This window comes from Rhineura floridana, chromosome 15 (assembly GCF_030035675.1).
Source record: "Rhineura floridana isolate rRhiFlo1 chromosome 15, rRhiFlo1.hap2, whole genome shotgun sequence".
NCBI classification, from domain to species: Eukaryota; Metazoa; Chordata; class Lepidosauria; order Squamata; family Rhineuridae; genus Rhineura; species Rhineura floridana.
The window spans coordinates 28157001-28172381 of record NC_084494.1 but is presented as its reverse complement, the minus strand read 5'-3'; the positions used below and the strand labels follow the sequence as shown (position 1 = coordinate 28172381).

Here is a 15381-nt window from a genome sequence, read left to right as displayed (position 1 = left end):
TCTTATGTCCCCCACCGCAGTTTTTCACACAGAATCATGGCATATACTAGCCTTTTCCAATCAGATGCCCTCCAGATGTTGTTGGACTACAACTCCCATCATCCCTGACCATTGGCCGTGATGGCTGGGCCTCATGGGAGCTGTAGTCCAGCAACATATGGAGAGCACCAGGTGGGCGATGTCTGATCTACCCCCCCAGGAGTCTTCCACCTCTCATTGCATTTTTATTCTGTTTTTTCTTCCAAAGAAATTTGTAGTATTCCCCTACACACACATTCCCCACAACATCCCTGTGAGGCATTTAGGCTGAGAGATGGTTCTTGCCCCAAAGTCAGCCAGTAAACATTGTGCACGTGCAACCAGCCTTCCTCAGTCCAAACCTACCACACTATGCTGGCTCTTCTTATTCCGTACTCTCAGGAATAATGTCTGGTTTAACTCAGGGATGGGGAACCTGCAGCCCTCTGGCTTGCCCAACCAGCATGGCCAATGGTCATGGAGTCCCAGGGTATGGTCTGAAGGCAGATGAGGCCGGCCCCTTTAAATTAAACGGAAGCATGCAGTGCTGCACAAAGAGTGTTCCAAATACACAAATATAAATAACTTGGGACTTCAAATAATGCAATTAAAGATTCACAGCCATTCCTAACTCAGCTGTGTGCCAGGTCTAAGTGCAGGGATGGGGAGCCTGTGCCCCTGTAGACGTTGTTGGACTCCAACTCCCATTAGGCCTAGTGGGAGTTGCAGTCTAACAACATCTGCAGGGCCACAGGTTTCCCATCTTTGGTTTAAATATTACACTGGGAGGACACATGAAACTTTGTGGCACAGCACTGAATGTTCCTGGCATGCTTCTTTTACAGAGGACCACCTCGCCTCCAGTTCCTTCTTAGCACCCCAGGGATCTGTAGTCTGGGTGCAACCTTCACGGCATGCTAACATCGTGCAGAGAGCAAGTAAGCCAATACGGCTAGGGAACCTGCAGCCCTCCAGTGCCCCATCTCCCCTAACCAACTCCTCATCTCCCCAGCCAGCATGACCAATGGTCTGGGATAATGGGAGTTGGAGTTCAAGAACATCTGAAGGGTGCCCTGTTGGCTATTTCTGCCCTAAACTGAATACATAGCTGGTTAAAGATGGATACAATGATCCCAAGATTCCAAACGGGGGCCCCCTGAGAGATTGCAGGGCCTGAGGCAGAAGAATTAAATGGTGCTCCATCACCTCAGTCAGTGCCAGAACCCTTTCCTGCCTTCATTAGTTTCTTTTTATCAGTGCCACCCAAAGAAGTAGCTTCATTCAGCTGTATGGCATAGCCAGCCCTGACCTCAGCTGTAGGACAGTGCTAATTCATAAATTAAATGACTGATCTAGATGACTGACCCAACGTCTGGCTTGGTATAAAGTAATTTCCTCTGCTCTTACACCTCATTTTGAGAACCAACAAAGAAAATGGGGGGGGGTAAAGGAGGGGAGGCGACACAGATGGCACAGAACCTAAGGTTACTGCAGATGTACCCTGTGGCCCTCTGGTTGATGTCGGACTCCAAATACCAATAGTTAGGGATGATGGGGGTTGTAGTCCAACCACATCCCCATTGCTGCAGTATAACTAAGAACATAAGAGCATAAGAAGAGCCTGCTGGATCAGGCCAGTGGCCCATCTAGTCCAGCACCCCGTCCTCACAGTGGCCAACCAGATGACTGTGGGAAACCCACAGGCAAGACCTGAGCATGACAGCACTCTCCCCTCCTGCAGTTTCCAGTAACTGGCATTCAGAAGTATATTGCCTCCATCTGTGGAGGCAAAAACATAGCTGGAGCATGGTTTCCAACATAGCACACATATATCCTGATCTCATTTTTGCAAATAGTTCCCTTATTGTATGTGCTGAAAGAAAACTCTTGCGACTGTAATTGTGAGCACCTCCAACATGCGCTCATTGCAGGTCTGTCCCTCGCAGCGCAAGGTGCCTATCAGTCTCCTTGCAGCCCCTCTCTCAACTCATGACCAACCTAACCAGTTTTTTCTTTCTTTCTGCCCTCCCCTGGGCTGTCTCCAATCAGAACAATTGCCCATCACGGAGCTGCTATTCATTTAGCTTTCATCACGGCTCCCATTTAAAAGCAACAAAAATGATTGACGAGCCAGGAGGGAGTCAGGCATCAGGACAGATTAGCAGGGCTAAATAACAAAAGCTCACCCCTCGGAAGTTGCGATGGAGTGTAGGGGGAAGCAAACCAAACTCTAGGTGAATATCTCAGAAGAACAGGGCATGTTGTGTTGTATGGTTCCAAACTGCCTCTGTGTGTTCTTATGACGGCGGGTCCCCCACGCACCCCTTTGCAACATGGCAAAACCCAAGAAGGATAAAGGAAACTCTTGCAAAAGAGAGAACTTAGGTGTGCAGAGGAAATCAAGGGCACAAAGCTGCCCCCACCCCAGACTGGTGGGTTCTTTTTGTAGGTGTATTCTGCATTATTATTATTATTATTATTATTATTACTACTACTACTACTACTACTACTACCACCCTGTCCTTCCTCCCAAAGGGAGCCCAGGGCAGCAAACAGATTGTAAAGCACTAAAATCTTAAAAACAAAACATCTTAAAAATTTCTTTAAAGACAATTCCACTACAGATGAAGACTGGAATAAGGTGGTGATAACATGTCATTGACGCAATACTAGTGCATTAGCGGTGGATTTATACTGGGCCGTCCATATGTCGTTCCATTTTATTACTTGTTCTGCGATGCTTCCCCAATATTTTGGGGATTATTGCCATCTGGAGAGGCACCCTTGCGCTACAGCACAACAACAGAGGGACCAAAGCAACAACAACAACAAAACCCCAGCTCCTGGAATATTTCTGGTTTGAAAAGTTACCTGATTTCTGCAGGAAGCTACACGACATGAACCAGCTGAAAACAGTATGTCTGCCCTGAAATCTTTGCATGCAGAAATGGTATTGAAAAGAGGTTGTGTGTAACTGTCCCAATGCCATCATGAGCGCAAATAATTTTGAAGGCATGATAAAGAAGATATCTTGAGGAGCCCAAATACAGCAGGGAATGTGGCCCACTGGACAACAGTCACCGAAAGCAGGGATGGGCAGAAGATAGATCCAGATCTAGTGTTAGATCACAGAGTGATTTGCAATAGATCGGCAAGGGAATCTGACTCCCAATTGTTCAACAGCGGCAACAATGAAATGGCTCCCCCTCTACATGCTCTAAATTAGAATCCCTTATCTGTTGCAACTGGTATGGAAATATGTGCTTGCATCAGAGCTGGCTCTCCCATTAGGCACAACGAGACATGCACTTCAGATGGCAGATTCTGGAGGCGTGGGGATCATCTGTGGGGTTTTGGAGGACAGAGGTGTGTGTACCACATGGCTGCCTTGTGCCCCCTATACTCGCCTGCTGCCCTCAGGTGCAGTGGAGGGCGCTGTCCCACTGCCAGTGCTGAAGTACTGTAAGATTCAACTGCCAATCCAGTCAGGATCTCGTAGTGGAAATGAGCAGAGGGTGTTTCACCTCCAGCAACAAAATGCCTTGGGCTGGCCCTGGCCTTCATATGTGGGTCAACCTCAGTGTGTGGCTCATGTGGCACAGCAGACAACTGGTTCCACCACCCACCCCAGCTGCCATTTTGCACCTGGCTCTGCCCCCCTGGGGAAGGGTCATTGCTCAGTGGTGGAGCATCTCCTTTGCATGTCGAACAGGGGCAGGGAACTTTTGGCCCTCCAGATGTTGCTGAACTACAACTCCCATCAGCCCCAGCAAGGATAGTCAATGGCCAGGGATGGTGGGAGTTGTAGTTCAGCAATATCTGAAGGGCCACAGTTTCCCTACCTCTGATATCGAAGGTCCCAGTATCAATCCCTGGCATTTCCAGGTAGGACTTGGAATGTGCCTTGCCCGCAATCCCAGAGAGCCGCTTCCAGTCAATGTAGACAATTCTGAGATAAATGGACCTATGGCTCCAACTCAATATAAAGCAGCTTCCTGAGTTCTGCTAGCCACAATTTTGCAGCTGGCTCTGGTTGATAGATTTCAGAGTTCTAGTAAAGAAAACCCCAGAGTATTAGATTCAGCAAGCCTGATGTCTGCACACACCTGACCAAGAGGAACAGTGTCTCTGAGGTAGAGTGGTGAAGTTGTTGGTCTAGGACTGGAGAGATTCAAATCCTTCTGGCAAAGCCAGATGGGAGCTGGATTCCAATCACATCTACAGGGCCACAGGTCCCCCATCCCTGCGCTAAAACTTGGCATGGGCCCGAGTGAAGAATGACGGTGGTCCTTTAAATAAACTACTAAAGTCCCAGCCATTTTTTACTTGTGTAATTTGAAGACAAGTACTCCGCCCTTTGATTGGATCAATCAGTCTGCTTACTACAGATTGTAGCAATACAAAACAACACACACAGCCCTTAGCCCTCTGGCCAATGCCGGAGTTTCTTCAGTTTTGCAGTCCAAGGCAACTGGCACAGGGTGCCCTTTCTAGCAGGGAGGAGGTACGGATGCTCCTTTTCTATGAGGATGGGTAAATCAGTCTATTTCTGTGCAACTTTCACATATGTCTACCCAGAAATCTGTTCTGTTCTGTGCCATTTCTGACTGATCGGCAATTTTCTTTAAAAAGCCTTTGCAGTTTGGTCCTTTTCTATGAGCCAAGAACTGCACTGAAATATCCAGGGAGCATGAAAACTAGCAGAAAACTCCGTTCCGATGGGCCCATTAGCCTGAGAGGTGCGTTCATGGTGGAATTTGCAGGCGGTGACATCCTCAAGCATCCTGCTCCTCTGGCCACTTGATTGGGACCAGGTTAGCTTCCCCCTTGCTGTGATGTCCTCCTTGAGAGAAGAGGGGGCATGACCTCCTCAGAGGTCTTCTGGGCAATGGGTGGAGCCAGAGGGGGCTTTCCTTCAGTTCTCATTGCAAATGCTCGTTATGCAGAAGTTGATGGCTGCTGCCATCCAGTCATGTCTCTCCCATTTTCTTCTTCCTTACCTGTAAAGGTGCTTCATATGCTCCATTGTTGCCCACAAATATCTTTATTGGCACCCCCAGGAAGGGCCCCCAGACTCTGAGCTTTCTTTTCTGTAAAAAGTAAGTCTCCAACCCTCCTGGGAAAAAAAGGTTATGAATAGGGTTGCCAGGTTCAATCCCTGAGACTGATCCTGTATCTTTAGGAGAAGAGAAAGTCAGCCAAGTGCAGGCGTATTTGCAATCCGGTAATTGGAAAAACCACAAGGTGGAATTCTCCCTCCCCCCTGCACAATTTTTAAAGATACAGAAGTTCTCTTGGTTGCCAGGCCCAGCCTGGGCTCCTGCTGGAAGGAATGGTGGGGTATAAATAAAATAATAAATAAATAAAAGTTGTGCAGGGGAAATGGAGAATTCCACCTTGTGGTTTTTCCCATTACAGGGTTGCAAGAACACCTGCACTTGGCTGACTTTCTTTTCTCCTAAAGATACAGGATCAGTCTCAGGGATTGAACCTGGCAACCCTAGTTATGAAACAAAATGTGCAGGTACCCTTATATGTGATTTCTGTGAAATGAACCAGCCCAGCTACTCCCACCTGCCAGTGTTTTTAGCCAATGAGTGAAGACAGAGCTGTGCTTGATAAGTAAGTTGTTTGGACACCAAGCAATAGGAATCCCTGGGGTCCTAAAGAGCTTGTTTTCCCCTCCCCTTTAGTGTACTTTTCCTGCTTCTGGCTTATTTTCTAGTGGTCCCTCTTGGCAGTTTGCCTTTCTTTTTTACCCAGCAACCGGGATACACCTTACCTGTGGTGGGTTCTAGATACTCCCTATAAGTTATTTTCTGCAAAGAATACTACACAATACGTGCAGGTGGATGTCAGAGAATCTCCTCCCCAAATGACAAATGCAAAATATTAAAACTTTGCAAAGAGACTCCAGCATGACTCCTGATGTGCAGGAGATGATGTCCAAGTACTTATTAAGAATTAATGGTGTAGTTAATTTACAGTACAATGGTATACATGTCTATCTAGGTCTCTTTGTGTTTAATGGGGCTTACTCCCAGGTAAGTGAGTACAGGATAGCATCCTAGGGCTTGGTTTAAAAGTGGGGAATTGTGATTCCCAGCAACTGGTAATCAGAGGCATTGAGGAAAGCAAAGTTCTTTTGCCTTAATAGCTATATCTTTACAATAAGGACCAGCAGGATATAGCTGATTTGCCATGGAAAACATCAGGTTGCCGGAAGGGAGGGGGGGAAAGCATCAATATGTGTATTTTCTCTCATTTTGTGTTAGGCCATGCCCCCACGGCAGCTGCTTTATGACTGGCGCCCTCAGCACTCTCTCAAAATTTGAAATGTGGCCCCTGATCCCAAAAGACTGGCAACCCCTGCACTGAAACCTTGGAATGAAACACACTGATCTGGCTTTCAGTCTACAGTCCTCAAAACAAACTTAATTAGCCCATAATTGGAAAATGTTATTTTAATAACTGCCCTTATTATTACATGTTTTTGGTGCCTGGTTCCTGTCCCTCTCCAGATTGTGTCTCTGTCACCCCATCTAAGTTACCCAACTGCAGAGGAAAACTCATTAAAATTGCTTCGTATTGCAGTTCAGAAACAAATAAGAACTCTCTTTAATGCCTGCACAAAGGGGACTGTATTACTAAGAAAATTAAAACTGTGTTAATATATAATGCAGTTTTAATTTTCTTAGCAATGCAGCCCCCTTCGTGTTGGCCATAAGAGGAACTCTTATTTGTTTCTGGAGAACAACAATATGAGACATCATCAGCAAGCTTATTTGATCCTCCACTTTGGCTCTTCACAATGAGCTGGAGGGTTGTGGGTTTATTTTATGTTATGTTATTTTGTCTGGAGTTTTAACAATGCCAATTTCTTCCTAACAGAATAATTCATATAAATTATTCCATTTAGGAAGAAATTAACATTGTTAACAATTGCGGGGGGGGGGGGAGATCCCAAACCTCGAACTCATTCTGCAAAACCAAAGTGAAGCATATCAAAGAATCCCTTCACACCCTCCACCTCTGCTAAGAATTCCTCACACAGATACAAATGAATGAGCATGCAGATCTATAGTATAACAGGGACAGAAAAGCAGAGGTTTGTTGGACAGAACAAACCAGCGATGAACTAATAAAATGCATCCCCTTGTCCATGCTGGGAGGATGGTGCACTCATAATATTGCAGAGATCAGCACAAACAGCCCCACTGGACACTGCGCTTTACCTCGAAGGCCCTCCTCCGAGTCCCGTCTCATAGGGAGGCTCGGAGGGTGGTGACAAGAACTAGGGCCTTCTCAGTGGTGGCCCCCGAACTCTGGAACAGTCTCCCCGATGAGGTGCGTATGGCACCGACGCTGCTGTCTTTTGGGCGCTAGCTTAAGACTTGCCTCTTTTCTATGGCATTTTAATTTAAATTTTAAAATTTGATTTAGATTGTTTTCCTTCTCACATGTTTTTGGTGTATTTAATATGGGATTTTATGAGATGTATTTGTATTTTCTGTTGTACACCACCCAGAGAGCTATGCTAGTCGGGCGGTATAGAAATCTAATAAATAATAATAAATAATAATAATCAGGCCAAAGTCTCATGTAGTCCAGCATCCTCTCCTCAGAGTGGCCAACCAGTTGAAAGTTTGGACTAAAATCTGGAGCGGATTCACTGCCCCATGTAGGGGAAGCCTGCAAGCAGAATCAGAGCCACTCTCCTCGATTGTGATTCCCAGCAACTTGGTAATCAGAGGCAAACTTCTTCCAGCACTGGAGGGAGAACATAGCCTAGCCATCATGGTTAGTAGCTGAGAAGGCGCTTGAGATCATAAATGATTATTCCTTTAGGATCACCAGTATTTCTGGCCGGCTGACTGATTCTACATACAGAATGGTGATAGGTATAGACAATTAAAAGTACTAAGAATGTATGCAAAGGCACCATTTCCTTCACAAGATGGAAGGAAGGAAGGAAGGAAGGAAGGAAGGAAGGAAGGAAGGAAGGAAGGAAGGAAGGAAGGAAGGAAGGAAGGAAGGATAGAGTTAGCCTGCGTCTGTTGATAACATTACTGTAATTATGAGACACACAAAAAAAGGAACCACAACAAATGTTCTTGGAAAAAATGGTCCTCTGTAAAGTAAAATGCATGGCCACTCTACAAACACTGTTAAAATAAAAGAACGCAAGGAAAGCCCTGCTGGATTAGGCCGAAACCCATCTAGTCCAGCATCCTGTTCTCAGTGGCTAATCAGATGTTGGTGAGAAGCCCACAAGAAGTGCAACAGCGCTCTCTCCACTTGTGACCTCCAGCAACTGGTATTTAGAGACATACTGCTTCCAACAGTGGAGGTAGAACATAGCCGTCATGGCTAGTAGCCAATGAAAGCCAATATCCTCCTTGAATTTGTCTAATCCTCTTTTAAAGCCATCCAGGCTGGTGGCCATCTCTACTTCTTGTGGGAGCAAATTCCAAAGATTAACTTTTCCAAAATAGCTTAGAATCAGAAATCCCTCTCCTAACCACCACCAAAGACCAGGAAATCCCATTATTTCCCACAAATCAACATTGAGAAGGAAGCATCTATTCCAGTTCTTTGTCAGTCCAGACCAAATGTGGAAGTTGTGTCCACCCCTTCACTACCACCTTCTTCAAACCAGCCACAAATAGGACTTTTAAACTCAAGTTTCCAAACATGTCCAAAACAGACAGTCCAGGTAGGATTTCAAGTCACAGGATGGCGTGCGGCCCCAGTCGCATACTTTTGATAACACCAAGGAGAATTTTGGCAGATGCAACACTGCAGACTTTGGATATAAGAAGTTTTCTGTTCTGAAGTCTTGTAAAAAGGCATGTTTTGAGCCAGCAACTCAAAAGACCTTTCTTCCCCAAAGAGGCAGCCCTACCTTTTACCAGTCCAACTCTTCTTATACAGCATCGGTGCTCCATCAAGGGCCACGGCTGAGTGGCAGAGCACATGCTTTGCATGCAAAAGGCCCCAGGCTCAATCCCCAGCATCTCCAGACAGAGCTGAGAGAGACCCCTCCTTGAAACCCTGGAGTGCTGCTGTCAGTCAGTGTGGACAACACTGAGCTAGATGGATCGATGGTCTAAGGCAGCTTCCTCCATTACTCTCCTTTACTCCATCCTCTCCGTGGCGCAGAGTGGTAAGCAGTGGTAACGCAGCCGAAGCTCTGCTCACGGCCAGAGTTCGATTCCAATGGAAGGAGGAAGTCGAATCTCTGGTAAAAGGGGTCAAGGTCCACTCAGCCTTCCATCCGTCCATGGTCGGTAAAATGAGTACCTGGCATATGCTGGGGGATAAAGAGAGGCCGGGGAAGGAACTGGCAATCCCACCCCATATATACGGTCTGCCTTGTAAACGTTGCAAGACATCACCCTAAGAGTCGGAAATGACTCGCACTACAAGTGCGGGGACACCTTTACCTTTACTTTTTTACTCCATCCTCTGCTAAAGGGATGAGCCTAGGGCTCTTCGTCATCCACTCAGCTGCTTGCTCTCTGATGCCCCTTTGTTTCACGCCTACAACTCAATTGTTTGGTAGTGAACTCCACTCCCAAAGATCCCTAAAGCGGCCACAGTGGAAGTCTCAGAATCCCAAGAGTATTTCGTCGTATTCAGTCTACTCACAGTGTATCCTCCTGGATGCCTGGTTCTCCTTAACCAGGCTAGCTAGGCTGCTGCTATCTGCACATTCATATGATTATGCCCGGAAACCAAAGCTCTAATTTCAGAAGCTTGGGTCTCATATCCCCCACACTCAGTCCCTTATTGAAGCAGCAGCCATAGGAAGACAGCATGGCTCAATGTGCAGGTGCCTGGATCCCATATTGAAAGCTGTGCTTGGCTTGTAGCTTTCAGCCCAAGTTCCAAGATGGATCTTCAAAGCGTCAGACTTGAGTAGCGCTGCGCACATTCCTGCTGTGAGGTTGTATAGCTGGGAGAGGAGAGCTGCTGTCTGCGGTGCTAATGGGCTACAGAGAATTGGGAGAGAAGAAATAGATCAGAAAACTGAAGAAAGAGAAGGAAGTAGGACAGGGCTAGCCAACATGGCCTCCTACACATGTTGTGGACTACAACTCCTGTGAGCCCCAGCCATGCAGCCATGGGCTTTCTCTGTGGTGGTGCCATGCACCTGAGGGCAAACCATGTGTTTAACACCACATGTCATTTTGTCCTTGTCCTGCCTGCCAAACTGCTATCTTCTGCCTTTGTCACATCTGTGCAAGTTGTAGCCCACCTAGGTGGAAACACAGCTACCCCTGCAGTGTATTGATAGTACATCTCTATTGGCTTGATAAACCTTCTGTTTCTGCTGCCTGCCAGCCACTACAAGAAAACAGACCACATTGCAGTTCAGGTGAAATTTCACAACTTGTGGTTAAATCCAACCTATGTGACATTTGTCATCAACTGTTCTTTAGCCCTGCAAAGCAGGTGTGAAGAACTTTTGGCCCTCCAGAGTTTGCTGGACTACAACTCCCATTGTCCCAGGCCATTGGCCATGCTTGCTGGGGCTGATGGGAACTGTAGTTCAGCAGCATCTGGAGGGCCAAAGGTTCCCTACACATGCTTTAAAGCTCTGCCAGGTCAGCTCCTCAGAAACCCAGAAATGGGGCTGCTCATCCCATTTAGCGGCACTCCGACAGGGTCAACTAAATTCCCACTCAGCTGCAGCAGCTACTGCTCAGACACAGTAAGTCTTTGGTAGAGAAGGACAGCCTAGAGCTGTAATTCAGTGGTAGAGCATCTATTTCACATGCAGAAGGTCCCAGGGCTCAATTCTCAGCATTTTCAGGTAGGGTTGGGAGAGACCCCAGTCTGAAACCCTGGACAGCTGCTGCCAGTCAGCGCAGATGATACTCAGCTCAATAGGCTAATGGTCTGATTCAGTATTAGGCAACTTCTTGTATTCCTATATACAGAAGTGGAGAACCTGGTGTCCTCCAGATGTCACTGGGTTTGAGCTCCCATCAGCCCCTGCCAGCATGGGCAATGGTCAGAGATGGTGGGAGTCAAAGTCCTTGAACATCTGGAGGGCACCACATTGCCTATCTGTGACCTAGAGTGTAAGGCTCTCACAGAAAAGGTGCACACGCATCACAGGCATTTGAAATTGTCCATCACTTTCTGCCAATCGATCATCGATCTACGCTAAAAGAAGGACATTAGAGGGCAGTTTTGGGAAATGAATGAATAATAAATAAGGGAATGGCACTGGGAATGGGAGGGGAAACCCCTCGTTAATGGTTTGTATCAGTCCAAGCCCCAGCAGGACACCAGGTGGTGCTGTAGAAGCAGAAGAATGGGAATAGCTTGGTTATGGCCCAAACCAGCTGCTGTAGCTTAAGAGACAGAGTGGTTGGCAGAGAACTTACCAGGGTGGCTGGGCCACCATATTTGCGAAGGTGTTCCTCGTAGGTAATAGCATAGATGTCAAAGTCTCCTGATGACCAGCGAGGATTTCCCCAAGAGGGGTCACTTGGCTCCAGCTTGTTACCATTTGGGAACTGGAATGAAGTGGGGAGAGAGAGAATGATTTCACTCACTGCGGGGCTGATTATTTCAGGGTTAACCAACCCAGTCCAGATGTTGTTGGACTACAACTCCCATCATCCCCCACCATTAGCCAAGGTGACTGCAGCCCATAGGAGTTGTAGTCTGGCAGTATCTGGAGGGCACCATATTGGTTACCCCTGATTTATTTATTGGAAAAACTGTATTAGTCACTTGCCTAACATAGGCTTCCACAGTGACACATGCAAGCTATAGTAATCTGGAGGTGATTTTCTATAATAGGCCAGGATGTAGAGCCATTTGATACCATCATCAAAATAAAGCAGCAAAGGTTTTCATGGACTATACCACTTCAGTCTGCAGACAAGGGGTTGCATGTCTGAATACTCCCGCACAGAGGGGAGACGGGAAATAAACTACCTTGCACAGAGAAAACTAGCAGGTCAGGAAGAAAGCCCAGCTGAATCATTATGTCATTTTCTATGGGCAGGGAGTCCCCTTCCCCCTTCACAGAGAAGTACTCATCTTCAGTCCTGGGAGAGCTGCGCCACTGAATTCTGCTTATCAAATTGTTCTTAGCCCCCAAACAACTGGTGCCTCCTCTCTGAGGTCAGCTTCCCAACCAGTCCACACAGGTAGAACACAATGGCCTTCTCAGACACAATTACACTTACATCTCATTTGATCTTACCTGGCGTGACAGGTAGTGTTGTCTCTTCTCAGGAGGTGTTGGGAAGACTTCCTTTTCATTGGCTGCAAGGGATGAAAAGCCAACGTCACTACAGCTTTACATTGACTGACAGACTGACCATCTCCCAGTTCCCAAAGAAATGCCCTGTGAAAAAATGAACCCCTTTCAGCCCTTGCCTCCTGGCCAACTAGGTCTGCAGCTAAGTTCTGATTGGTTGACACCAAGGCAACTGCCTATTCCCTTCAACTATGATTAGCTCACTACAGGGGAAGGGCTATCGCTCCAAAGTAGAGCATCTGCTTTGCATGTAGAATGTCCCAGGTTCAGTTCCCAGCATCTCCAGGTAGGGGTGAGAGACCCTTCTGCCTGAGGTTCTGGAGAGCTGCTGCCAATCTATGTAGACAATATTGAGCTACATGGACCCAGTGGCCTGACTCAGTATAAGGCAACTTTCTGTGTCCAGGACTAAATGATTCGTTTTTGCTCCTGAATTATTATTACTATTATGACAAGGGGGATCTGCAACAAAATGTTGCAGTGTGGAGTGTTCCTCTTTGCTGTTTCAGTCAGTCAGCCACACCTTCCTCCAGGATACTGCCATCCAGGAGAAGCTAAAGTGGCACCCTCCAGATATTGCTGAACTACAACTCTCTTGACAGGAGTCAATTTAAATTTAAAGCCAAATCTATCACGTTCACAGTTTCCAAAACAATATGAGAACTTAAACACAGCCGTCCTTTGACATCCACACTTATCTGAATTCTGCAATGCACTTCTCCAACCAACGTTTACAAAAATGTGTATATATATTTGGAGAAAGTGTGCATAAAATGAATATATTAGCGAAAAGAACATACAAAAATGCATTATATCGGAGACATTGCTTGCAAAAATGTGTGTGTTGGTCAAAACTGCATACAAAAATGTGCTTATTAGGAGAAATTTGCACTAAAATGCTGAAGAATTTCCACGAGAATGTCTTTTAAAAAATCGCAGATTGCTGCAGAAAGGTGGAGAACTGAATTTAAGAATAAATGAGAAAGGGAGAGAACCAAAATTGACAGATCTTTCCATCCCTAGTTTATATCTCCCTCTTGTGCATGGGTGGTCCTGCTTTAGCTGTACAAGCAACAGTACTCGTGCCGAATCACTGGAAATAAAGGAAATTATGAGCCAATGGCAGACCGCTACATCCAAACTGGTCAGCATCAGGGAGGTAATATTAGATACTGATGTATGTGATAGGTCTAAGAAGAGCAAGGCCTTTTATGCCAAATATTATAATTAGAGAACAACATATGTGGTTTGAAAAATCAAAGTGATCAAGTGCAGAAAACCGGCATTAAACACAGCCTTCACCAATTTGGTGCCCTCGAAATGTTTTAGACTCTGATTATTCCCGTCATCCCTGACCACTGGCTGATGGGAGCTGTAGACCTTAAAATCTGGTGGGGAAAGTGGTTTAAAGTATTGTAGTTATTCCCTTCCTTGAACCTGACCTTCCAAGATACTGAGCCTTGGTTAGTCTGAGCTTGAGTAGCATTTTTGTGCTTTGAATCTAATTAGCTGAAAAGGAGGTCAATCAATCCCACCTATATGTTGTGATATGCTTCCTACCCTCTGACTGGCCAAGATCAACCAATCAGTTTTTCGTGTCTGAGTGGTTTATGATTCAGCCCACCTTTGCGAAGGCAGATTGGCCGGATCAGGCAGATCAACAAGATCAAGAGTACAAGGATCAGAAGCATCCCAAAGATGGAGCCGATCACTATTCCAGCAATTGCACCCTCACTCAGTCTTGAATCTGCGAGGAACAGGAAAAAGGAGAAGTGAGGATCAGAAACACAGGAGCCCTGAAGCTTGTTCTACCTCAACCACAGAGGAACTTCTGAACTTCACATATTCATATCCTGACACTGAAACTTTTCCAGTAAATGTTGTCCTAACGTCTGATTTGAGACCCAATTGGCAAGGAATCTAGAGCCAGAAACATTTTGAAGCCAGGAATCTGATTACACCAGCTGCTTTCCTTGAAATTGCAGGCCTGTGGTGGGAACCTGTGGACCATCAGATGTTGCTGGACTCCAAAGCTCTTTATCTGCAGCCATCATGGTCAATGGTTGGGGGTGATGGGAGATGGAATCCAACAATAGCTGGATGGCTGCAGATCCCCCTTTCCTGCTGTAGACCTTCAAAACACTCTGCAGAACATAAAAGGGAGAACTGTCCAAACCAAGTAATATGAATAGGAAAGTGTTGTACAAGGAGCCACATAGGCCACATGACAGGACATTTTCTATTGGCCAAGAGGAAAAACTTTGCTTTCTGGGCCAAAAGTATGGTGGGGTGGCTGGACCCACAAAGGGCACAAGGAAGTGATCCAAGCATTCACATAACAGTTATAATCAGGTCTGTGTGCTGCCACACATGGAATTGAACATTCTGAGAATAGTAGCTTTCTTTTAAAAAAGTTTTCATGATGACATCTTATTAATTTTTACAACTGGCTAGGTTTGGTCATGTGACTATCCCAGGGATGCATTCTTCTCACTTTCATTTGCCTTCATTTGGCCTTATGGATGTCATCAAACAGTCAAATCTATCATGTTCACTGCAAGATCCCCAACTGGCCAGGATCACCCATGTGACTATTCTCATAAAGAAGACCAAGTATTACTAATTTTAAGAAAGCAGAAGCATATTGGAGGAACAACAGCAGCAGCAAACAAAATTCAAAACAAGGCAGATAGCCACAAACTTCATGAATGTTGGGGGAAAAATATTTCTGATTCTCTGCAAGCAGTGTTTTTTTAATCTCAAGATTAAAACAGGAGAACATTTGGAGTAGCTCTTCTTTATCCTACTTTTTGTTAAAGAGCTTCATTTTGAACAATCATGGTCAAGCATATAAAACAGCTGTGAAGTGCTTTTTAAAAAGCAGTAGGTGTGAATGCTTAGTACTGGTGTTAAAATTATGTTAAGCCATTTAAAGCATTTTCATCCTTTTGTGTCAATTCAGTCCCATAAAAACCCAACTCTTCTGATTTTCCCTTAAACCAGGCTCATTAGCCACTGGCCTGGTCACCTGAGGTAAAAAATTTCATCAGACGACCAAACGACGAAGCTTGCACAAT

At 45.8% G+C, this 15381-nt stretch overlaps 1 protein-coding gene across 2 annotated transcripts in view; it reads right to left on the bottom strand.

Annotated features, from left to right (window-relative positions):
* Positions 1-7667: 7667 nt before the first annotated feature.
* The window catches only part of VSIG10L (V-set and immunoglobulin domain containing 10 like), a 30535-nt gene continuing 22821 nt past the window's right edge, over positions 7668-15381 (bottom strand). For both annotated transcript variants that reach the window (XM_061596587.1, XM_061596589.1), the window contains 4 exons: positions 13929-14051; positions 12248-12309; positions 11418-11549; positions 7668-10013 (listed from right to left, as the gene is read on the bottom strand). In XM_061596587.1, the coding sequence (XP_061452571.1) occupies positions 9930-10013; positions 11418-11549; positions 12248-12309; positions 13929-14051 (401 nt within the window). In that variant the 3' untranslated portion in view covers positions 7668-9929. The remainder of the gene's footprint in view (positions 10014-11417; positions 11550-12247; positions 12310-13928; positions 14052-15381) is intronic.